At 36.0% G+C, this 25829-nt stretch overlaps 1 protein-coding gene across 2 annotated transcripts in view; it reads left to right on the top strand.

Annotated features, from left to right (window-relative positions):
* The window catches only part of LOC120419951 (neuropeptide CCHamide-1 receptor-like), a 92985-nt gene that overhangs the window by 48768 nt on the left and 18388 nt on the right, over nucleotides 1–25829 (top strand). Inside the window, exons 2-5 of one of the 2 annotated variants that reach the window (XM_052708859.1) lie at nucleotides 8195–8696; nucleotides 16853–17079; nucleotides 17159–17274; nucleotides 18106–18321. In XM_052708859.1, coding sequence (XP_052564819.1) covers nucleotides 8338–8696; nucleotides 16853–17079; nucleotides 17159–17274; nucleotides 18106–18321 — 918 coding nt within the window. In that variant the 5' untranslated portion in view covers nucleotides 8195–8337. The remainder of the gene's footprint in view (nucleotides 1–8194; nucleotides 8697–16852; nucleotides 17080–17158; nucleotides 17275–18105; nucleotides 18322–25829) is intronic. The other variant, XM_039582811.2, reaches the window with a different exon arrangement.

Below are 25829 nucleotides of genomic sequence, written 5' to 3'. Positions count from 1 at the left end.
ATAATTCAACAAAATTCAAAAGATTTTTGAATTATCCCAAACATATTAAAAACTATTCTAAATGCAAAGAAATGCATTTTAAATTGATTTCAGTTGATTGCACATAAAATTTTATTGAAAATCCTAACATTTTTGAAAAAAAAATTATGGGTGAAAAAAACATTGATAACATTTGTACCAGCCTAAGAAGTGTAAAGTTTCTATTATTGAAGGATTATTTCTCGAAAATGGATTGGGATTTTGAGCGGTTCATAGGGGAACTACATATACCCTTTTTCAGCCTATTTCTATTATCGGCCTATCAGCACTTTGATCATTAATTACAGCTTTCATAAAGTGTTTTTTACTGTTCCAAAGCAATAAATAGCTCAAATAAAAGTGAGCAAGCAACTTTCCTTTGTTGATACATCTGAAAATGTTGATTTAATAGAGGAAAACGGCAAAAGTCATGAGAATTGGTCGAACGGCTTAGAGTGATTAAAATTGGTATATTTCCCCTATGTAAAATTATTCGCAGAAGACGATGGTAATAGAATAAAATTAACACATGTTTTTTAAGTTTAGAATAAGAAGTAAACAATGATCATAAAATTCCTTTTCGCCTTTCTTCATAAAAAAAGGTATAGGTTTTACTTTAAGGCCGGACGTCATTTCCATCTTCGTAATTATGTCGATTCAGCATCAATTTTAATCGGAAAAATCGTCAAAAAATCACACTGCATCGATTTTCGATGCTCTATCGATTCACCTTGACAGAACTCGTCTATCTCGAACCCTCGAATTTTGAGAAAATAAATTCCGTGGAGGTCGAGTGATGTTCGTATGTGGTAAAATTTTGCAAAAAATTGTGTCGCGCCGTTCTCAGCTCCCATATATCCGATTTCGATTCTTCTGAATGCAGATGAAAGCTAGTGTGCTGAACCTGGGCGAGTTGCCGCGCAAATTTCGAAATATCCATCTGTTTTCGGATGCGGCCAGACTTTTCAACAAAATACACAGTTTTCAAATGAAAATATGGTCAATTTTTTTCATTTTCATATCTTTTATTTATCTCAAAAATTGCATTTTTCTAGCTCTACCACCTCCCAAATTTTCATCCAGATTCATAATATGGTTCTGGAGTTAGAGCCGTTTGATTCACCTACCATAAGAAAAAAAAATCCCTAAAAAAAGGTAAAAGCCCACCTGGTGACCTTCGCCAACATTTTTCATTTCTGATTTTATTCGAAATTTCTTCCTACATTCATAGTACAGACCATGAGTGAGCATCTGAAACAAATTCGACATCTATCGGCAATCCCGATCAATTTTTAGAACTATTTACTTTTTGCCTTTCTTACTAAAGAAAGGTATAGGTTTTACTTTAAGGCTGGACGTCATTTTCATCTTCGTAAATATGTCGATTCAGCATGAATTTTAATCGGAAAAATCGTCAAAAAATCACACTGCGTCGATTTTTGACGCTTCGTCGCCAAGTCGACAAGTTGTCAAGTTGAGCTTCAAACACTGGCGCGAGAATGCTGGCGCATCTTTTTTGTGGCTCGCCTTATACTCGTTTTGTAGTAGCTTGTCTACCGATGTTTCCTACAACATGTAAGATATCGTATACGCTATAGCTTTTCGGTTTCTTTTGCCCTGTCCGTTTTTGCATAACTGTCCAATGTTTATGCAAAAACTTTTGTGACATAGGACATTCATCCGGCTACAATCAATTTGTTTCCCGTGCGCTCCTAAAATCGCCTAAATGTAGGCTTTATTTTCGTAAGTTTATTTAACACGGTTCATTGGATTCCAATAGGAGCTTTCTAAGCTTTTCATCGTTTATATCGTTTTCAAAGTGTTCAATGCTGGCGACGCCAATGGCTTTCTACCTAAGGTTCTCGCGATTGAGTGTGTAGTGGTGCGGTTGTTAAAAATAGCTATCTCTGACTCTGTCACTTTCGTAGAAGCTGAATGGCTAGCACTTTCGGCAAATGCGCGCTGTAAAATCCCATACTGCGCGTTTTGTTTTTGTTGATCTTCTTCTTCGAATTGCATGGCATTGTTGCCGGGTATGTTTTTTATTGCACCAAAAGTGTAAAAAATCGCTGGCAACAGTGTCTGCGGCACATTCTGAAATGCCGCGCGGCGTTTACCTTTGAAAGAAACGGACAATACCAACACACAAAAGAGCTCGTACCGAAGCAAAAAAACCAAAACCGCGGTGTGCGTTGTCACTGGCGCATGGGAAGCTTGCTATGATCGCGTTTGTCATAAACGCTTGTTTGATTACAAACTTACAAACATATTGTACGATTGAAAATATTCTTTTGGTGAAAATTGCGTTTTTTATTTCTTTTGGAAATCATATCATTTATAATACATTGCTTTCATCATAAGACTTTCTTTTGAGCTGTCGTTATAAATAAACAAAGTCGATGTTATGAATTGAAAAAAGTTCTACCATTGTTATATTCTTTAGTAAGAAAGGCTCTATCTCACCCCAGGTGGGATTAAATGGATTTTTTATTTTTTAACTTGTTTAGAGGGAGGAAGGATGGGGGTTGACGGCTATCCTATGACCAACGTCACCATTTTCAATCAATGGTTCGTCCGAAAAATTTGGCAGCTTTCCATACGGAAATCATTTGTAAGTATACTTAAATCTGTATAATGTGCCAAGATTTCTAATAATTGAGTGCTGTTTGGGTGACACTTAAAAAACTTCAGTGGCTGTATTAGACAATCTTCAATAATGCTTAGACGAATTTGTAGAAAAGCGATGGGCATTTCAACAAACGTAAAATTGTGGTTACTTCTCGGAATCCAACTTAAAGTGGCTACAACTCGAAAACGGTAATAATAAAAAAAAATATCACAAAAAGTGTTATATTAATTTATTTCTCAGATTAAATTCATGTGCTTTTCCATGTAACATGATACCCATAACTTGGCAAAAAATTTCTTTACGGTCTTCTCAATTACACAGTCGATTGATTGCCAATGACCGGACAAATTCCTCCATAAAAGCACCTCTTAACCCAGACATCCTTCTCCCCCTTTCCACTTGTTGCAGGAGGGGCAAGAAAGTTCCCAGTGCTCCAAGTTCCGTCGCTAGAACATAAACCCAACTAATTAGCCAGAGGTGGCCAACGTGGTGTGGTTTGTGTGGTGGTAAACAAAAATGAAGTTATTATAACCATCCTTACAGCCGCTGGTGGCTACTGCTACTCAACTGCTTCTGTTTGAGCTTGAAGCAATAATTTTTACTCTTTACGAGCCATTACAACTTCCATCATCATCGACGGAATCCATCGCCGACATCATCATCATCATCGGCCAGTCGTTTCGACTTTGGTGGTTTGCCCTCACTTTTCGGACTTAAACCACCCTCCAATAACACAACATTATCAGAAAGAGACCAATTTCCCCCCGCAGCAGTGAAATTCAATTTGCCGTGGTCGCGTTTGATTCGAGGTGGCCTCCATTTTTTAAAAGCTTTCAATTTGTATAGCCTTCGGAGCTTTTTGTTCAAGAGTTTTACACCTCGGGAATTAAAGTGGGAAGAAATGTGCTTGTTAGGAATCACTTTTGGTCGCCTTCAAGATCGTAAAAGTTGGTTAAGTTACGGAAGAATAAGTGCGAGTGGTATTTTTATTTGGTCCATTGTTCTTCAGGTTTTCTCGAAATTGTGAAAAAAAAAACAATTTTGCTGCAATGAGAAAAACCAAAAAAACCTGATTAACTCTTTTAAATCCTAAAATTGTTCTCAAGACCCCATTTTGAAAAAAATATCTCTGTTCCAAGTAATAATTTTGGTCCCTGATCACAACCAATTCCAGAAGAAACCTTTCTTAGAATATTTTTTTCAAATTGAAGCTAGATTTAAAAAAAAATCTTCTTAATATTCTTTTTCCTGGACTGTAAATCTGGATATATTTTTGTTCAAAATCAATTGTAAGTGAACGGTTCCGGTGATGTATACCAAATGGTCCAAACCATTTTTGTAGACTATTTCTTTTTCAATAAATTTAATCAAACAGGTGTAAATTTTGATACTTATTTCCTAGCTTATATAAAATTTGGTAGTAAAATACCATTCGGCTCTCCTCCTCTAAAATGCATTCTCTTGATACGAAAACTCAGTCTCGAGATTATTATGTGAATCTATCTAATTCACTTACGAACTAACTCAAAACGGTTAGAGCTTTTCTTCAAAACACTTTACTTCGTTAGCAAAGTGATTCCCAAGTCGACCCAAAAGTTTTCACAATAGCATCACCTCCTTAACTTTAACACTCAGCTTCAGCATTATGCAGCCGGTCATCCTTGCCCAAGGGGTGAGACGAAACGAAAATCTTTCCAGCCATAAATAATTTCCGTGACAATTTTCGTCTGTTTCCCGTAAAACCCGTCCCGAAGCTGTCACAAGCGAATTGTGTGGAAAATGAATAGCCAGTTGTCATGATTGTGATGGCGCACAAACCAAGCTCGGAAAACAACAGAAAAAAGCCAAAAAGTGGCCACGCAATAAACACCCACGCTTACATACGAGAGACGAATGGGTTAGCTCGTAATCCCGGTGTTTGTGGTGTTTGCGTAGTTATTTGTGGGTGGCAGACAATGAATGGTCTAAAATTAACTTCAATTGTTCTACTCGTTGGTGCTGAATGTGCGCTGGGTGGTGTGATTCTTTGGAATCTGTAAAATTTATTACCGGATGACACGTACTAGTGGTGGGATGTGTTGGATATTTAATTACCGTCATCTGGGGCGAATCGGGACTACAGTCTGAATAGGGACAGTAGTTGTAGGAGCAGCTAAAAGTCTTAAATTTGGAAATGTATGTACACATTTTGTTGGTCTGAGTCTGTTCTATCCGAAACCAACCAGAAAAATCAAAATATTTTGTTCTAACATGGTTAAAACTGCTGTCCCAATTCGCCCCATGTGTCCCAATTCGCCCCAGTTGACGGTACTTCGCACTTTTCACAATCACTGTCATCGGTACTCTAAATCCTTCAGCACTCGGTATTGTGATTGTAGAATTTGTTCAGTGAATGGTATCCTGAACAGATATAAATAGAAATGAATTATGTACCAGGTGGTGTAAAGACCAACGTCGATGCCTATGCCATATAAAAAAAATAATTAGAGATTTCTAACTTTTGTTATCTTCAACCAATAAAACTAAAAGCGTTCTAGCTGAAATGTTCTAGCAGGATTCTAGTAGAACCAGCTCCTAACTAATATTTCTTGACTGGGTACCTTCTTTTTATGAACTGTGTATTGAAAATATTACCGCTAAATCTGAATCTCAAGATTCTTTCAAACGGTCATAATTTAAAAATTATCCCTTATAAAATATTTATATTTACAATACCGTCACCATGGAAGAAGTTGGGTCATACCAATTTCTGCATGTTTGTATTACCCAAACTCACCACTCAGGCCTCATATTACCCCTAATAACGGTATTGAATATTTTTAGGAGTCTTTCATTTTCAAAAAATGTTTTGCTTAAAAAGTTCAAAAATAGCATTATCTTGCTGAAAATTTCATCGTTCAATAAATTAATGTTTTTGTTCTATTTTGTATTTTTTTTTTGTTACAGAGACAAAAAGACCCCCCCCCTCTCGTGGACAGTTGTCCATACAAAAAAATCTTTTTTGTATGGATAGCGAACAATCCCCTAAAGTGTCCACGTGGTTTATGGATGGTCCCTATATGCTTTCAATTTATCCACCACATAAAAAAAAAAGTTACAGAGTACCGTGTTAGAAGCAGTGCCGGGATGATGGATTTTTGTGGTGTTCTTATTTTGCTGTATTCGTGATCGTGTTCAGAGTGCATAGTTGGCAAAGGGAGCGCGTGGTCGTAAAAAATATTCGGAGTGAAAAGTGTTTTTTTTTGTGTGCCTTTTGTTTCGCTTTTTTGTCGTGAATTGTGTGCTGCGACGAGGCCACGCGCTTGCCTTACTCACGCAGAAAAATATTTTGTAGAATCAGCCTGTACGAGGTTTGACTTAACAAATTTTTTGTTGAATACAATCAACGCCGAGTTTGCGTTGAAACAAACCTTGATTTTCTCAATTCCACAAAAGTCTTTTGTTGTTTTGAAAAAGCTGCTTTGACGTTTAGCGTTGATTCAACAAAAATAATGATTTTCAAATCAACAAAACGTTTTGTTGATTCAAATATGCCTTATTTTTCTGCGTGCTGAATTATTTGCGTCTTGAGCGTCATTTTCGTTGAGTAATTTGTGTTTTATTTGCTTGTGTAATCTTAATTAATTGTTGTGTGATTTTCAAAGCCCTTTCTATATCAAAGTTGATCGGAAGGCACGGCTTCGGGTCAATTGTGTATACATTTTTCGAATAAGGTTTTATTTTTTTACGCTGAAAATGATAATGATCGAAAGACGCGCTGACATTTTGGATCGTCGAGATAATAGTGGAGCAAAATAACTGTGTGTGAGTGATTTTGTGTGTTAACCAGAAAGACCTTCCCATAGCATCGTTGCTCGGAAGGCTCGTCGACGGGTCTGTTATGAAAGTCCTCCCCATAGCATCGTAGCTCGGAAGGCATCGAAAAGCCAATACCTTATCCTACTAACCCAAAAAAAATATTAATCACGTGATGCTTGAAGGAGATGCTGTGGATTCAACGGTCTCATGCGGTATCAACAGGTACATAGCGAAAAGCTGTATGCTTGATGAGTCTGCAACTTCAACTATCCGACTAACATTCCTCCCTTTCTTTGAACTGCAGGCTTCTTGGGAGGGCGCCGGTATTGACTAATAAAGTAGGGATCTTCAGAGGTTAACCAGTGAACGGATGGTTGGCTCCCACTGATCATTTTTGATTCATTGTTTAACTTTAGCTGATCTGTCAATAACGGAGTAGCAGCTCTTTGGAAGTCAACCAAGCTCATTGTCATGCTCAAGCTCAAATTAAAAAAAAAATTACATGTTTGGAAAAGTAAGAAAATATCCTTCAAGATTAACATTTCGTCGCCGTCGTGCTAACTTTTCATACGTGCATTTTGGGCCAAATTGAGTTAAGAACGCCATTTGTGCAGATCACAATGCCTCACCTTTGACCTTCACAGATCCCCGAAATTTGATTTCAATCCTGTGATATTAAAAAAACGAAAAAACTCCGTGCATTTTCGTCACTTTGCATATGAAAGAAGTTTCAATCTTGTCGTGCTATCTTTTGGCCAAAAGGGATTTCAGGTCAGAAGCAAACGGAACATTTTTTTCTAGTGATTTTTTAGGATGTCTAGATGATCCTAAACATTGCAGAAGTCAATTTGATTAAATCTGTAATTTTTGGGATCAAAAACATTGTTCCAACTTTTTTTTGCGTGTAAATAAAAATCGACAAAAAATCCGCAGAGGTTAAAAAAGTTGAAACGATGTTTTAGATCGCAGAAATTACAAATTTGTTCAAATAAAGTTCTGTAAAATTTTAGGATCGTCTAGACATTCTTAAAAATCACTGGAAGTAAGAATCGTCCCGTTTGGTTAAGTTATGCCCGAGAACCAGCGAGTTGATTTTATCGTTCCAACTTTTTTGGGAGGCTTGGGCGTCCCTGTAAGTTGGACACACAATTGGCGTTTCAGTTTTAAATAAGATATTTTTTAATTGCTGTAAAGCGATCGATTACTTACCAAACATGTTATTATTTCATGATCAGTCTAGTTAATTTTATTAATTCCAGCTTGAGTAGATCTTAAGAAAACAAAACAAATCCTGAAAACAATTTCAGTGATTTTTTTTTCATGCATTCCACAATACTCTATTGGCGCATTTAAGGTTTGGCATCAAGAATTCCCACCATGCATTGTATAAAATAAGCTCGGGGGCTTTTCAAACAAAATACCAAGTACAACGCGTCTCCATCAAAATATCAATTTCAAATGTGTTCGAGGAAGCACATGATACAGCTAGAATCATCCTAAAACCCGTAGCATTTTACTTTAACTCTAGCTTAAGCATGAAAACTCAATTTCTCTATTATTCATTTGAAGATTTTTGGGTTGGCACGATTGCAGAGCAAACACTCTGGAAAATTCTCGCTGATTACCCTAGGGGTGTAAAATGGGTCGGATGCAGCGTTGAATTTAACTGCAGAATTTTAACATGAATGAGACGTAAAAACTCCCAATTTCACTAATGACATTTTCACTTTCTCTAATCCATTGTTTCAGTTTCATCATGACCACGACGACGGCGGCGTCAGCTTTTGGCACGTCATAATTCGCAACCATTTAAGGGCGCGCAACGCGCACAAGAGAGAAATTGTGTGTCATTTTTTCGCACCATCTGGCAACCACCCCCGACGGCGTAAATAATGTCGAGCCCGGGGGGTGCCGCCCAAGCAGTCGGAAACGGAACGATACCCGTGGATGCGGACGTAGACGTCGTGTACGGCAGTGTCCTGTTCCAGGGTGGCAATAGTTACAGCACGGGCGGCGACGAGCTAACCCTGCTGGAAACACTGCTCTCCAACTACAGTGATGCCAGCAGTGGTGGCGAACTCATGAACATGTCCTCGACGACGGAAGTTCCGTACACGCCGTACGAACGCCGCCCGGAAACGTACATCGTGCCGATCCTGTTCGCGGCCATCTTCATCGTGGGCGTCCTGGGCAACGGAACGCTTATCATCGTGTTTCTGCGCCACCGGGCCATGCGGAATGTGCCCAACACGTAAGTACCCACAGTGCCAGTGCCACCAACTGTACGCCAGATTTATTGAGCTTTGCTTGGCTTTCATTCCTGGTATCAAGGACATTACACTATATAGCTTAGTAGGATAGTGAGTTTGCTGTTCGTTTATTGCCATTCAGAACTAATTTTCCTGATGCAAAGCTTTTCGATTTATACACGGAGAAAAAAGAGTTCCCAAAATCGTGAACAAGCGTTCATGAAAATGGGAACCACGAACAAAGTGTTCAAATTCCATGGTACGATTTTGAAAAACGTACCATGGCATTTGAACGCTTTGTTCGTGGTTCCCATTTTCATGAACGCTTGTTCACGATTTTGGGAACTCTTTTTTCTCCGTGTACTCTGCATGTATACGTCGTTGAACAAAGTCGATCCTTTGCTTAGCATGACTGTACCGAACAAATTGTTGACGTTGTGCTATGTTTGTAGAATTATGTAGTTCATGGTGGAACCAAATATTGCAAAAAGCTACTGCGGCAAGATAGAGCAACACAGACGCCACACCGTGAGCAACTTGATACTAAACACAATATTCATTAGCGTCACATGGTGAAACACTACTGATGATTTAACAGTAAGTGATGTAACCACCTATAATCTGGCATTATGAAAGATTCCATTAGGGGAGAGTGGGGAGACTTGATCCCCGGGGACACTTGATCCCAAGCCTGTATCTCGTCAGCATGTGGGTAAAACAATTAGCTTTGTTCTAGAAAGTTGTGCGAAATTAACTAAAACTCATTGTAGAAAACAAAGAAAAAAATTAAAAAATGTTTGGATTGAGTTACACACATTTTTCTATAACGAGCTGCAAAAAACTTCCAAGAGATCTTTTTTTCTTTGTTTCGATATGTAGAGAAAACACTCAAAAATTATTGAAAAAAATATTTTTCATACATGAATTGCTTGATAAACTTATCAACTCCAAAACACTTACGCATTTTATGTTAAATTTATCGTCAGACTATTTTTACAAACAATTGTTGAAAAAAGTGCGTTTAGGGAGACTTGATCCCTGCATTTTTACAGTCACTGGAATCAGCCTCAAGATTAATTAATTGGGCTGGGCTTTCATACATAGTTTCCTTTAGTATAGTTGTACATAACTTACTGCAGTTTGAACTTTTTTTCAAAAGTTTTGTAAACAAAAATTTCCAGCTTTTGTAAACATGCTTAATTTTGTTCTAAAAAATAATATTTTAAGTTTTCAAATATTTTACATACTAAACTTGTTATATATTGAACACAATCGTACAGGTTTTATGTCAAATTGCTGTAACTTATAGAAAATTAAAAGTTTGGATGAAAAAGAAACATTTTGCTTAAGATTTCTTCAAAATGTTGAAAGGGGGATCAAGTTACCCCTAACATTTTGAAAATGCCGGTTTAAAATATTTTTTAAAAACGCTTGGCATTATTCGAAGAGTTTATCTGATGAAATACCCTTATCAGCAAAACATAGTTGAATGTTTAAGCTTTCAATTCATGCAAAAAGATCATAGTTTTGTGAGAAATTGACAGAGTTATGTGCGATACAAAAAAAGGGGATCAAGTCTCCCCACTCTCCCCTATGCACAGCATGCCTAATCAGTTTGCTAATAATTGTGCTTGGATTTCATGATAACTGAAGAAGTAGCAGACTTCACAAGCACAGGAATTTCGATAATCATCTAAAATCACTGTACACTTGCGCTTGATCATTTTACCGTACCAAGTCGACTATGTAAATATTAAGACTGTTGATTGAAGATTGAGTCATGTTTGCGAGAATTTCAGGGGATGTTCACCAAGATGTAGGTGAAGACGGCGAGGACATTCGTCTGCTCTACACTGAAGAATGCCAACATTATCTTCAAGATCTTCTTGTAGATTTGGCATCTAGTATGGTTGCATACGTTTTTTTTTTAAATGCGATGTCTATCCTTTCTGCAGTAGCAGCAAGTTTGGCCATTTCAATTTAAAACAAAAGTTAATGTTGTTAGATGTGCACGTGCAAGTCCACCAGTTCCAAAAAATCATTTTCAATTTATTTAGTAAATGAATAAAATTTCTTTAAAATTATTGCCAACATATCATTGAAATATTATGATTATTATAACACCTTAAATTTTTCCAGGCCCGGGAATTCTCGGGAAATTGCAAAATTCAACTCTCGATTCCCGGGAAGTTCAAATCTCGGGAAACATCACCAATTCCTCAGTTGTTTTTATTGACAAACACCCCCCCCCCCCCCCCCCCCCAACCATGAATATTTTAGTCCCCAAATATATATTAAAAAAAATCAGGGATTTTCGGCTAAGGGAAGAAAGTGACAATCTTGTTTAAAACTTAATTTATTAGTTACTATAAATGTATTTAATACAAAATTTATTAAAGCAGATTTTCAGAAAAAAAAATATTCTCTTTTTCAAAGTTTGTAATCCTATTTTGACTGTCAACAGATATTTAATTTCAACACAACCATATTAGGGCTGTTTTTTTGAGTAACATCACGGTTACCCGAAAGTCTCTTAAAACGGATATCTTTAAAATGGAATAGCTTTTGACCAAAAAAAATAGATTTACAAACATTTAAAAGGGTTTTCAGATAAGAATTTTCTCTTCAAATCTGTTATAACAAATAATTTATACAAATTGATCAACCTATAAGTTAAAAATTAGATCGAAAAATGTGAAATCTGCTTTTTTCAAAAACAATTTTTTACGGTTAGAATAGAAATTTAGGCCGGTAAATCACAACTTTCTACCTATAAATATCCAATGCGGTATCTCGGTTTATAATCATTTGCTCCAGCCACGCCGTGTGGTTTATCAAAGGACGCTGTAAATTTTTTTCAAGGTGGAAATTCAAGTACAATCAGCTCAAATTAATAAAAAAAACGCATTCCCCTGCGTTTAGAATCGCTTAGAATCATGTTTAGCAAATTCGGTTTTATTTAAAAAAAAAAAATTAGCATTTTAGTAAATGTTCGATGTACAGTACCGCAAAAAAAATCTTTTTCTTGATTTGATAATGATTGAAATGAAAGATAATGAAAAAGAAATTGTATTAAAAACAATTGTTAAAATTGTATCACAAAATTAATCGTAGTAAGACTTTCTTCAAGCTATCAGCCATTATCTGAATTGAACCGCTTTCGGCATGTGGAAAAACTGGCCGAACAACTTCAAAAACAGCACTCTTCCGGTTTGTACGATACATTGACTTTTGGCACCAGTTCAACGATGTCACGGGAATTTAGTATCATTCTATGGAGATCAGCAAGATGTTCATTTTGTCTGGTCAAATCTTAAATCTTTAAGAAATTAAACACGATGGTGCTTGATATGAACCTCAAAGTAAGCAACAAAAAGCAAAAGGATAATCCGAACAAAGGGAACCCTACCTTAGAAGCAGAAGAAGCCGGCCTTGGCAACGAGAAAACAATTTTTCTGAAAGTCTTTCAACGCCCATTTCACTGATTGCGGCTAAAATTAACAGCAACTTCGTCTTTCAAGAAGCAGCTAAAGACCGACCGACATGTACCCTTCCATCATTTTCTGGGAGGAAACTTTCCAGAGCTAAAACGCGTTGACGTTGATGAATCGTGCCAAACGAGAGAGATATTTCCGCACTCCCTGACATGGGAAATATTCTGGCGAATCTTTTTTTGTTTTCGATCATTTCCTACATCTCTTGAGTTTAATTTAAGCTTCATTTACTGAGAGCGATTTCGATTATCTGCGGTTAATCGAAAGCCAACGAATAATTTCTTTGATTTTGTTTCACATTTCCATTAGAAATTCTATAAATAGATTCTGCCTTTCAAATTCCAAAAGCTAACATGCCAACCGGAAATTAATTTAGTTACGTTGACAAGCATGTACTTAACCGTAACCTCTTCTCCCGGTCTAAAGCCGGAAGACGAACACGTGACACTTCTCTAAGCAAAATGAGTAATGATCTGCTTATCAGCGGGGGGTGGTGGTTCTGCCTCTTTTAGCTGGAGCAGATTGCTGTGAAATTGAATTTTACTCGCGTGAAGCTAAGAAGCTCTCGGGTAAACACGTCAAAATATAGGAACCATTGCTAGCAAGAGAGAGAGAGCAAGTTTGTTTCATCTGTGGAACTTGAACCAGATTAGAAGGTGGCTTTGATGGGGTAGAAGAGACATAAATTGAGCTTTGTTGAAGTTTTAAACCACGCGGGTGTTTCACTTTGACTGAAAAGCTTGACTTTCAGACATTATGTGCCCAGATATAAAGGAAACTATAGTTGTTTTCATCATTTTCACCACAACTGGAGCACAATAACAAAATCAATAATGTTATTGATTATTATTTTCAATTGTTGAAGTTCACAATGGCATGCAAGCTACAAAAAAGATGATTTTCATTTGTTTTAATTTAATTATATGCCATTGTGAACTATAATATTGTTGCTCATTAAAACTAACTGTTTTATACTGCTCATTCAATTGTTAAACTCTAGAGTAGCTACAAGTATCATCCTACAACTTAATAATATATATTTGCTTGTGATGTAATTAGGCATTCTACGTGAACATTTGAAACTCATTTGTCTGTATAATTAATACAATTTATAACACTTACCGTTGATGAACTTCCGTATTGTATCGATACTAGGAATGTATCAACGATTATTTAACTTATTTCATGAGTCGATGCATAAAACATACAAAAACATCAAATCCACAACCAAGTAAAATGTTTGTTTTTTCTGTAAAAAATTTGCTACAAATGTTAGAAAAAATACTAACTTAAAATCTAAAACAGCATTAAAAAAACAAAACTTTAACACAACATTTTCCTCAAATAACTTGAGCACGTTCATTTTTATCCCCTTTCATAGATTGTTAAGTACATCCTGCAAATAAAACAACCTACAATAAACCCCAACACGTAGGCTTATGTGTGTGTGGGAGGAGGAAAAACCAGTCTCAAATGAGCGATAAATAAGCTTATCTTGACGAGCATATCTCACCACAATACAAAAGTTCACCGATGCGTGTTTTCATGAGGTGCTGTTCCAAGAGCATCATCATGCTGCCTTTCTGGCCAAGTTTCTTTCAGTAAATGTTCACTTGTGGGGGCACTACAACATGACGATAATAGGAAGGTAATTACCGATAAACAAGTCTTTTACCTTCCTACATATCGCGTGCTACTATCGTAGTGTCCTGAAATATATTGATGCGATTAATGGGGAATATCCAATTCAGATATAGCATATCAATTTGGGACAACTATTTGTAAAATGTTTTATTCATCGGGTTAGACTGAAGTTCTATAAATTCTCAATAATGTTTTCTACAATCTTGTAAGTTTTTTACGTTTGCAACATATATTTTAGTCTGATTCTTGGATTCTATATCAGTCTATATTAGTATGCCCCAAAAAAGGCGATGTGGCGGAAATCTTCGGGCTCACCCGGATTTCGATAGGTTTTGCATCAGGAATAATGTTTTCATTCAAATCGTTTAGATCTCGTGTTTTGCGATTTACTGAAAAATGGTCTGTTTTCAAAAAAAACATATTTTGTTCTAAAACTTGATAAAAGCGTTAAAATTGCCGCGTATTGTGTGTGTGTGTGTGTGTGTGTGTGTGCAACCAATCAAACGGGACCACGCGGCCGCTTCTTAAAAATTGAGTTGTTTCCATATATTTTAGATTTACATTCTATACATGCAAATGTACCGTGGTGTAGGGGTAAGCGTGATTGCCTCTCACCCAGTCGGCCTGGGTTCGATCCCAGACGGTCCCGGTGGCATTTTTCGAGACGAGATTTGTCTGATCACGCCTTCCGTCGGACAGGGAAGTAAATGTTGGCCCCGGACTAACCTAAAAAAAGGTTAGGTCGTTAGCTCAGTCCAGGTGTAGGAGTCGTCTCCCTAGGTCCTGTCTCGGTGGAGTCGCTGGTAGGCAGTTGGACTCACAATCCAAAGGTCGCGTCAGTTCGAATCCCGGGGTGGATGGAAGCTTAGGTGTAAAAAGAGGTTTGCAATTGCCTCAACAATCAAGCCTTCGAACACCTAGTTTCGAGTAGGAATCTCGCAATCGAGAACGCCAAGGCAACGCTGTAGAGCGAATAATTTGATTTTTGATTTTTGCTAGAAAACGCATTTGAAGCATAACTCAATTGTTGCATCTTAATAAAAATTAAATTTTTCACTATGAAAACAAAAAACTAAAAAACACATAAAAATTCAAATAATTGAAATTCCGTGTAGCTTCTCTAAGAATCGAGCATTAATACTTTTAGATCAATTACAAACAAAATATTTTAAAAGGTTGATTTATCAAAGGGTCATTTTTTAACAAAAACAACATTGCAAAAACAGTAAAAAATTTCTTTGACCCAATCTAACCCCAACTGACAGTAGGGGAAATATGCCCATTTTAAGCCTAATAAGCAATCGTGTGTGAATGATGCTGAATAATCTGGATTGTTCCTTGAAATTCACTAAAACCAAGTACACCAACGAGTAGAGCAACTTTTTGTGAACATTTCTGTTTATTTCCACTTTTATTAAAAGTTATGCTATTCCTTTTACAAGCATTTAAAAAAATATTTCAAAAATGCATTCTAATCAGTCGAGTGCATTGGGCCACGCCCATTTTTCTTTTTTCAGCTTAGTTCTTTTTTTCTTCCAGCGCTTATTCGGGTCTGCTTAGTACTGCCAAAATTGATGAAATTTTAAGCGAACACTCACGAAAAGTAGCATTTATAGCGAAAGTTTCCTGGCAGCACTTGCTCACTTCAACAGGCGATGCACCAGCATGTTGGTGGTGTTGGTGGCCCCCCTTTGTTCTTTATTTGCCTTCGCTCCTCGCTCGGTTTTCTTCAGCCTTCGATTGGAATGGGTATTCAAAATTCAAACGTCAGAAGACTTAGCGCATTTGTTTTTTTTGATGGTGCTTGCTAATTATTTACATTTTTCGGGATTATTTTTCAAGTGAGTGACTAAGTAATGGTCAAAAGAACATGTTGCCGGTAGTTGGAAGCAATTTTATATCTTAAGCACTTTGAAATCGTTAGCGCAAGTAAAAAGATATTGATGGCGACTTTCGTTAACACTGGAACGCCCAACGCATGTCCAACTTACACGGACGCCCAAGCCTCCCAAAAAAGGTGGAACGGTAACTTCAACTCGCTGGTTCTCGGGCATTACTCAACCAATCGGGACGACTCTTGTTTCCAGTGATTTGTAAGAATGTCTATATGATCCTAAAATTTTGCAGAACTTGATTTGAGCAAATCTGTTATTTCTGCGACCGAAAACATCGTTCCACCTTTTTTAAAAACGACTGCCTCCGCAGAATTTTTGGCGAATTTTTTTTTACACGCGAAAAAAAAAGTTGGAACGATGTTTTTGATCGCAAAAATTACAGATTTGATCAAATTAAGTTCTGCAAAGTTATAGAACCATCTAGACATCCTAACAAATCACTGGAAAGAAGAATCATCTTGATTGGTTGAGTTATGCCCGAGAACCAGCGAGTTGAAGTTACCGTTCCAACTTTTTTGGAGCCTTGGGCGTTGGAATGTTAAGCAGTTAACCTCTGATCTTGCGTGTGGATGTGTGTGCCATCCAAAATGATGAGAAATGGTCTCGCAAAATAGAAATTATGATCAAAAGTGCATTAAATTTGATCTTTTTGGCCAGTAAATGGCATAAATTTGCGTGCTTACTCGAGGCGGTGCTGTTGCTGGTAAGTTTATAGCCTAAATAGTATTTTTGGAGCTTTAATCGAGCATCAAACTCTCCATATGACGAAGGTGTTTGATTAGAAAGGGTATATTTCCCCTACATGGGAAACGGATGCAAACCTTTAATCCGACTTAAATTTAAAAAATAAATCACAAATATAACAATTGAAACCAACACTCTGATATAATCAACATTCCTGTATCCTCTGACGCACAATACGGGTCAACAATAAAGAAACTTGGAAAAGCTGATTGCAACTACCAGCATTTGGCGCCACAAGTCTACCACCGCCACTAGCTCTCGCACTTTGCTAGAAAGTTTTTGCCGTTCAATAAATGCAGCTAAACTTAAACCTCATTGGCCGCCACCGCCATAAATTAATGCTGTTTTCTGTTTGGTCCTGTCCTGTCCTTTCTTCCCCAGATACATACTGTCACTAGCCCTGGCGGACCTGCTCCTAATCGTGACGACGGTTCCGTTCACGTCGATCGTCTACACGCTGGACTCGTGGCCCTGGGGCAGTCTCCTCTGCACCTCGTCCGAGTTCATCAAGGACGTCTCGATTGGCGTTTCGGTGTTCACGTTGACGGCCCTGTCCGGTGACCGGTTCTTCGCCATCGTTGATCCGCTGCGGAAGTTCCACGCACATGGTTTGTAACCTTCTTCATACCAACCTTGCTCTACCCCCTCGCAAATTTCCCTCCGTGCATAATTGTGTTACAGCTACAGATCCCTTTCTAGGCGGTGGACGGAAAGCGACCCGGATGACCATCGCCATCGCCGTCATGATCTGGGTGCTGGCGATTGTGTTTGCCATTCCGGCCATCATGGGGACGCACATTCGGGTAAGCACAACAACAACAACAAGGGGCAGAGAAATTGATTGCACCAGCGAATATGTAATCCTTGCTGTCTTTGTTGCCTATTACCGTTCGGCGGAGTGACTTTGTACTGATATCATGGCACTTTTTTCGAATCCATGAAAAAATATAAGGCATATTTTAGATGCTTTAGGTAACATATAAAAAATTATGAATATCCATAAGCAGAATTCCATGCTGTGATTTTTCGATACATTGATCGAACTCAAAGTACCATGCTTATCCATAGAAATGAGTTCCAAGTACATTTTGCTAGAGACGCATGGTGTTCTATGTTCGATGTTCCGAAATCTGATGAATTATTACACGAAATCATTACTTGGAATTCTTTTGATGGTTATTCACCTTTTTTTTTTGTATGTTACGTAAAACAGCCTGAAACATCTTTTCATATATTTTTTTAATTTGACCTTCATGTATATTCGGTTTTGTTTTAAAAACTTGTGTGTATAAGGGTGATACATGATGCCGTTTTTGAGGAGATTTTATTGCCAATATGATACATCTGAGAGTAAAGCTCAAGATACTCATCAAACAAAACTTTTAAAACATCAATATTCGCAAGAATCAGTCGAATACTTTTCCCATTTAGAATTACATTTAAAAATATAAATTTTGTATCACCCCAATGCGCATGTAAGAGTGCGGACATGATCCAAATTGTAAATCCTTCATGACCGTGGCGGTGGCCTTTTATCAACTCATAGACCACTTTTTTTTATCCCTTCAATATGCACTCTGCCCCCACAACCGGAACCATCGGCGTGTCGACAAACGGACCGTTCCGGGGCGCAGACGGCCGTGGTGAACAAGGACGTGACGATCGACTTTTGCTACCCCTTTCCGGGCGAGTGGGGCCCGGACTACGCCCGCGGTATCGTACTGGGAAAGTTTCTGGCCTACTACGCGGTGCCACTGTGCATCATTGGAATCTTCTACGCGCTGATTGCCCGTCATCTGATCCACAGCGCAAAGCACGTGCCGGGGGAAACGCAGGGTACGGTGCGGCAGGTAAGTTAGAGGGGATTTTGTGTTACAGGACACGCACACACACAACAGTGGGGCAACAGATGGTCAAAATTTAAAAATTGGTTGCCACCCTTGAAAGTTGGAACGGCCATTTTTTGTAAGAATTCAATTCAGGCTAGTCCTTAAACGGGGACAACCTTATTTTATCCAGCCGATACAAAGGTTAAACTACAAGAACTCTTAATTTTAGGAAAAATTATCAGATCAAATTTATGGGATATTTTATATGTTTTGTTGGATATAATAATTTCACAATAATTGTGAAGAATTATTCTTCAGTGTGCATCTATTTCACTGTTCACCGTGCACTTCAACAGATGGCTTCGAACAAAAACTTGTGACACCATAGCATAGTGGGGTTGGGACAAACGAGAAAAATCAACGTCACCCGAACTAGTTACAACCTGTTACAATATTCCCTTGCTGTCTGCCCGGCTGACATTTGTTCCAATTTTATCCGGATCGAACAGGGCATGTTAGAGACCATATATTTGCATTCTTGCTAGCAGAGCTTGAGCCTTGCACCTGGATGTCGGAACTCGTATTTTGCAATGCATTCCGTTCACCATGAAAATTCTTAGTCCAATTAGTGGCATCTCATAGTTATTGACAGCACCTAAAAGTACGTTTCGTAAAACGTCGTTCAGATATTTTTAAGTGGCTTAGTTATAGCCTTTTAAAAGGTTCAATATTGAATGCATTTAAATGTTTTAAGTTTATGATCTAATCAGTGGCGTACTAAGGGGGGGGCGGGGGGTGCGGCCCGCCCCGGATGTCACCCATCTTGGGGTGACACCCGAGCTGATGGGGTAACACCCAACTCGCACGAAGAAAAAATATATAATTGACCTAAAACATGTTCATAAAAAAATCATCAAGTATCTAACTAAAATATATCATCTTTCTTAAACAAAACATATAAATTATTTTTTTTAAACATTGATTTTAGTTGGGGGTGACACCCAAAAGTAACACTCATGTTTTAGAATATGTTTACATAGTAATGATGAAGTTAAGTAGTCACAGTTAGCAAAAGTGCATGTTTATATTCGACATATCCTGAAAACTTCAAAAATTAAATATTCAGGGGTGACACCCGATCATCAAATAAAGAATTTTTTATAAAGATACTAATATGTAAGGGGTACCCCTTACATATTACGTGTCACCCCTATATTATTAATGTACAAGCTTATAAAAAAAGTTAAATGGAAAATGTTTTCTCGTAAAAATGTTTTTGTGACAAACCACTCTTGAGTTTCAATTGAAAGCAAAAATAAAAAAACAATTTGAATTTAAAAATTAAAAAAAAAAAACAACTGATTGCTATCAAAATTGGAAGCTAATAAAAGGGTACAGAAAACAGCAAAGATTGTCAGGCAGATCCGAAGGGGTCCACAGAATTATGATTTAAAAAAAAAAATAATTTTTGAATAGAGTGAGAATCTATGTTTCAAAAAAGGAAATTTGAGTTTTCCATTATTTTTCCTTCACTTACATTTTTTTTATTTTTAGCATTTAAAAATTCTTTTTGGAAAATGTGAAAGTGCTTTAATACTTTCAGAATCCTCATAAATATTTCAGGTATTAAAATGTAATTTCTCATTTTTTGATTGAATTTAATTTTTTTATTATTTTAGTTTATAAAAGCAAACTTACTTATCATTTTCCTAAAAAAACTTCATAAGAAGAATCCTAAATGGGCCGGATTCCATAATAATCTTAAGACCAGCCCGCGGGATATTTGTTGGTTCACTTTTGAAAGTCTCTATATAATTTTAGCAACTGTCCATTCAAAAATGATAAGTAGAATAAGACTCGACAAGAGTGCACAACAACCTTTTCAAACCCTATTATAATTGAAATAAACAATAAAAAGCACCCATGCCAATAACGTTGGATTTTTGAACAAATTTTATGAAAGAGATAGACAATAAATGTCATGGCGGTATGATACAAAAAGCGATTTAAAAAAAAATGTTGTTCTCATAGCAATTCCAAAAGCATTTTTTTTGTTTTTTTTTTCCAAATAATTATATGTACCCTATAAGTAAACTTTACTAATGTGAAGTTTGTAGAAATGAACTAAAAGGCATTATTTTAAAGTTAAAGGCAATAAGAACCAATGGATTTTTTTAAATAAGTCCCAAGTGTGTACATTTTTATTGATTTGAAAAGATATCAAATTCTCTTATTTAGGATTTTGGAAATTTTAAAATTCAAAATAACAAAGGGCATTGGGTATTAAAATTAATCAATGTATTTTCATATTTTTTCAAACACCTTTAATTTTTCAAAAAGACTTTTTTTCTCAATGTTTTCTGTTAGCAGTGTTATATCTCTGCTTTTATTTGTCTGATTTTTTTCAAATTCTACAAGTGTTTCCATAAATTGGCACTCTTTTTAAAAATTAAATATTACTTATTTTTCTGAAATAAATAAAATAAAATGAATTAAGTTGTTTTACATGCGTTGGGTGTTCCAGTGTTAAAATAAAGCTTGAAATTATAATTATACAAATAAAAAAGTTCAATTATTTTCTATCAAGCTTTGAAAAAAACACAAACGGGTTAATTTTTAATTTTCATTGGATATTATTTTTATTTCAACCAATAATTTTCAATAAAATATTTCATTTGCTTTAAATATTAAACATATTTATTAATTGATTTGAAAATCAGTTTTTTTAATACTAATAATGTTACAAATACAACGATGCGTGAAAATCCATCCAATACATGAGGAGAGAAATTAAAACAACTAAATTGACTCAATTCTTTTTGTTAGTGTTTTCAAGTCAAGGCAATATTGATAAATTGACAAATGTTGAAAGGTAGATTCTTCGGTCTTAAGAACAAATTTTTTTTTTCTGAAAACTGTAAGATAATTTTTGAAAAATCAGTGATTTTTCAGAACATTCTATTCTAGAATTTAAATCCATTATAATAGTATAAAAAACAGCTTGATAAAAAAAATTAAAATTGATTTTTTTTTAATAACATCATAAAATAAAAAAAATAATCCAAAAAGATTAAGAACTCGGAAATGTCTTTGAATATTAATCGAGATGTTTGGTTTTTTAAATAGTGCAAATATTTTTGATACATGATTTCCCATCAATCAATCCAAAAATCAGAATACAAAAAATTGCAGTTAACACTGAAAAAATACTTGAGACATTTTTCCTCGAATTTTCCTTGAAAATCAGAAATGAGTTTTATTCATATTTTAAATTTGAAAAATGTGCTTTTTAAAAAATCGAAATTATTTTTCTAAACTTCCCTCACCAATACATATATTTTTTCTGGTCCTCGGAAAGATTCTATAATGTTTAAGCAAAACTGAACAAAATATGAATGAAACTAATTAACGCTTTTCAAGGAAAATTCGAGGAAAAATGTCTCAAGTTTCTGGATTTAGTATTAACCGCTTTTTTTTATTCTGATTTATTGATTGATGGGAAACCATACATCAAAAATATTTGCACAATAATAAAATAACATTTCGATTAACATTTAAAGACATAACATAGTTCTGAATCTTTCCGGAATCATTTTTTAATTTATAAAATAATTTAAAAAAACTTTTAAAGATGTATTTAAAAAACAAAACCATCTCAAGATTTTATTAACTAACTGGTTTTTTAAATGAACAAAAAAAGAAAATTATTGGTTGAAATAAAAATAAAATTCATTGATATTTGAAAAATATTTGAAAGCTTAATAGAAAATTATTGAGCATTTTTATGTGATTAACAAATTTTACAATTAAAAGCTTTATGCAACGCATGTCAAACTTACACAAATGCCCAATGGCAACTTCTACTCGCTGGTTCTTGTGTATAATTCAATCAATCTGGACGATTCTTTTTTCATTTTTTGATTTGTGAGAATGTCTAAATGATCCTATAAATTAGCAGTACTCGATTCAATTTAAGGCTTGTATATTATATATTTGATGACACAGCATATTATTTTAATATTTTCCATTTAAAAAAAATGTTATTTATAAGTAAAAATTTCCGAGCTGAATGATATCTTCTTTTTTGAACTAGTTCTCTGATATAATTATTTCGATAATTTTATTACGTGTATTTGCATATTAGAAAAAAAAAACTAATTATAAACACTTTTTGAAAAAGTCGTTGCTTTAACATAAAAAGTATAATTTTCATTATTTTAAATATGTGTTTTTTTGTTGTCTTATTGCAAGATTTTTGCTCATTTCAAAGTATTATTCAGAATTCCAGTTTGTAAGAAGAATTTCATGTGACATAAGTTTGGTGGGATTAAACCTAGAAAGGGGGGTGTGAGAGGGGGGGAGGGGTGAGGCGTGACACCGGGCAGCCCGCCCCGGGTGACACCCGGCCTTAGTACGCCTCTGGATCTAATTATTGTCTGTTGGAATTATTGAACTTTCAACACGACCAGAATTCACCACAAAAAGCTTGGTGAACCGAATTGGAAAGCTTCCAAAAATGAATCCAAGAACATACGAAGAATTAAGGACTATAAATAGATTTGACCGGCCGCATCACTTACCACGGTGAATCCTGGCTTCACACCCATCTTACTAACACCCTCAAATCTCACGTGATACTTTGTCGAAGACGCAGCCGATTTAGCGGTCTTCATCACTCAAGTATCGGACTAAAATTCCTATCCACTTCCCCCGTGTCTTACCACTGGTCGTGGCCGGCGCTGTGATTGGCTAGCATGATAGGGACATTTGAAAGTTGCGAAGTGGTGATGATTGGTTCCTACTCTTCATCTGTGGTCCACGGAGCAATTCTTGGAGGTCCTGGTCAATAACAGAGTAGCAACTACGGGTAGACACCAATGCTATGCTATGCTAATTATTGTCTGTTGGAATTATTTTGAACCAGATTCTTGCATCTCAATTATCTTTCAAATTTCATCTGTGAAGAAGAAAGTTTCCTGTATGATCTACAATTATATGCTTTCCATGAAAAAAAAACTCGAAAAATGTTTTCCACTCTTAGAATCCTACAAAATGCAGCCACTTGCATCAATAATTACGAGGTTTCCCTCAGATTCCCGTGAAACTGTTCTATTTAATGAGAAAACGAGAGCATCTATTCAAATTTTACCTAGTGAACTAAAAAGTAAAACCGCAATTAAAACGTTGCAACCATGTGACTACATTCATAATACATTCAAACGAGCAACGAGGTCAATTCTACTGAACGAAACAGGCGAGGGTACATAATTTTCACCATATCTATGGAGTAGAGAGCATTGAAAAGCATTGCATCCGAATGAACCGCTAAATATAAACTTGCTGGCAATTCGCCACAATATAGTGCAACAATTAATGCCAAACGTCACGCTAACTACTGGAGGTACGAAAAAAACGAATTTATTTCACCATTATCAACTAAACTTCCAAAAAGTGTTGCCTGGAAGTGTAGGATATTTGGCAGAGAAGTGAGCTGCGCTATTTGTGCAGTTAGTTTGTTATCGTTGTTTGGCAAATTTGGCATCGTTTTGAATTTTGGTTCATGATCGAAAACAAAAACAAAACGGTTAGACGGTTAAAAAGATTAAACTGAAATCCAGCATACATTTCCAAAGAACCTTCATTTTCCAGATAAAAATGGTAAACAATTTTAAAACTGGTCTAAAACGTGATTTTTGCTTGGAAACCGCATTTTATCACGACGGTTGTCGATCTCCTACTTGTGTCAAACACGTTTTGACCTGAAATCCCTTTGGCCAGTTGACGGACTTACATAAATTTTCAGACTGTGTCAGGATAGCACGACAAGATTGAAGCCTTTTTTATATGACAACAATGCACGAAATCGGGAAAAGTTGCCCCGACCCCTCTTCGATTTACGAGAAACTTTGTCCTAAGGGGTAACTTTTGTCCGTGATCACGAATCCGAGGTCCGTTTTGAACACTCGAAAAAAATGTTGAACATGCGAAAAAATACACGTTATTCAATAATTTGCAGCCTGAAAAGGTGATGAGATCAAAATTTGGTGTCAAAGGGACTTTTATGTAAAATTGGACGGCCGATTTGATGGCGTACTCAAAATTTCGGAAGTAACTATTTTTCATCGAAACAAGCTAGAAAAATGTTTTAGAATTTTTTCGTTATGAACTATATTTTTTTAAACATGTTATTTTAAGGGAAATTTATTGTACTATTCGAATCTACATGAGGCTGGAAGGGTAATTTTCTTATTTAGAACATAACTTTTCATTTTAAAAGTTAGGGTTTCTTTTAACTTTGTAGGGTAATTTTTTAGAGTGTAACAATGTTCTTCAAAAAGCGTTTTTACAAAAAAAAAGTTTTGAAAAAGTTACTTTTTGCATTTCTCTTTATTTTGTCGTTCTTGTCTGTCGCGAGTGACCGTGAATGGCCATGATTAAGGCTACCAACTCTTGCTGAGCAAAAATCCGTACACTTTGCCGATATGACCCCATATTATAACAACACAAAAACTGTTAAGGAATTATTTCATTAAATTTGGAATTTGGAATTTGAAAACATAAAACTGTGCCGTATTTGCAGGCCAAGGGTGCATGATACTGATGATACTCGTCGGTTGACACACCTAGGCGAGGAACATCCCGGAAGGAGCCCAACTACATCCGTAGTGCTGTTTGGACAAAACAGCATGGCTCTGGTTCCTTGCAAGTGTCCTATTTTCTTACCTCCACGTTGGCTTGGTTTAGTCATCATGATGACAAGGTGTAACCTCCCAAGTAACATTTTAGGCTTTATCAAAGCTGTCACAACCGCTATAAAACCTATCAGCCAAAACCAACATTAAAACCCCTTAGTCGTAACAAACTCCCCAGAACCTTGATAAACCCCACATAAAACCCAAAAGGACCTCCGCAAAAGGTTGTTACGGCCTATTTATAAAACCTACATAGGAGTTCAAGGCTTTACAACTGAATCCTAACAACATCCTCAAAGCCTTGATAAAACCTTTGTTAAAACCTAGTCAGGAGTTATGGAAAAATGACATTTCATACGTCTTCAAACGTCTTATGCCAAATAGGTTTTATTTTGGCAAAAATAAGTCTTCGTCTTGCCAAATGAAATTATGGAGATGGTTGTCAAAAATGGCGATGATAAATAATAGATATTAGAGCTAATTCAAATAATTTGAAAGCTTGTTTCTCACAACTGATGGCTCAAATTCAGCTGCGGTTGAAATTTTATTGATAAATGTAGGGGAGATAGAGCCAAAAAATTAAACTCGCTTCATCAAAAATCAATATTTTGTAAACATAGTGTTTAATGTTAAAAAATATTTTATTGCAATTCATTGGAAAAAATGTTCAAAATATTTTTAAACATCTATCGCTATATAAATCATACCAGAAATTCAGCATAAATGTGTGTTTTCATCAAATTTAAATCAAATTTTTCAGTTTTCTATTTTTTCAACCAAGATGGCGGTCAATCATATTCAATCAGAGCACGCGTCTAGCGCCATATTTATGCACTG

The sequence above is a fragment of the Culex pipiens genome, chromosome 2, assembly GCF_016801865.2.
Source record: "Culex pipiens pallens isolate TS chromosome 2, TS_CPP_V2, whole genome shotgun sequence".
Taxonomy (NCBI): Eukaryota; Metazoa; Arthropoda; class Insecta; order Diptera; family Culicidae; genus Culex; species Culex pipiens.
This window is presented reverse-complemented; position numbering and strand designations above follow the sequence as displayed.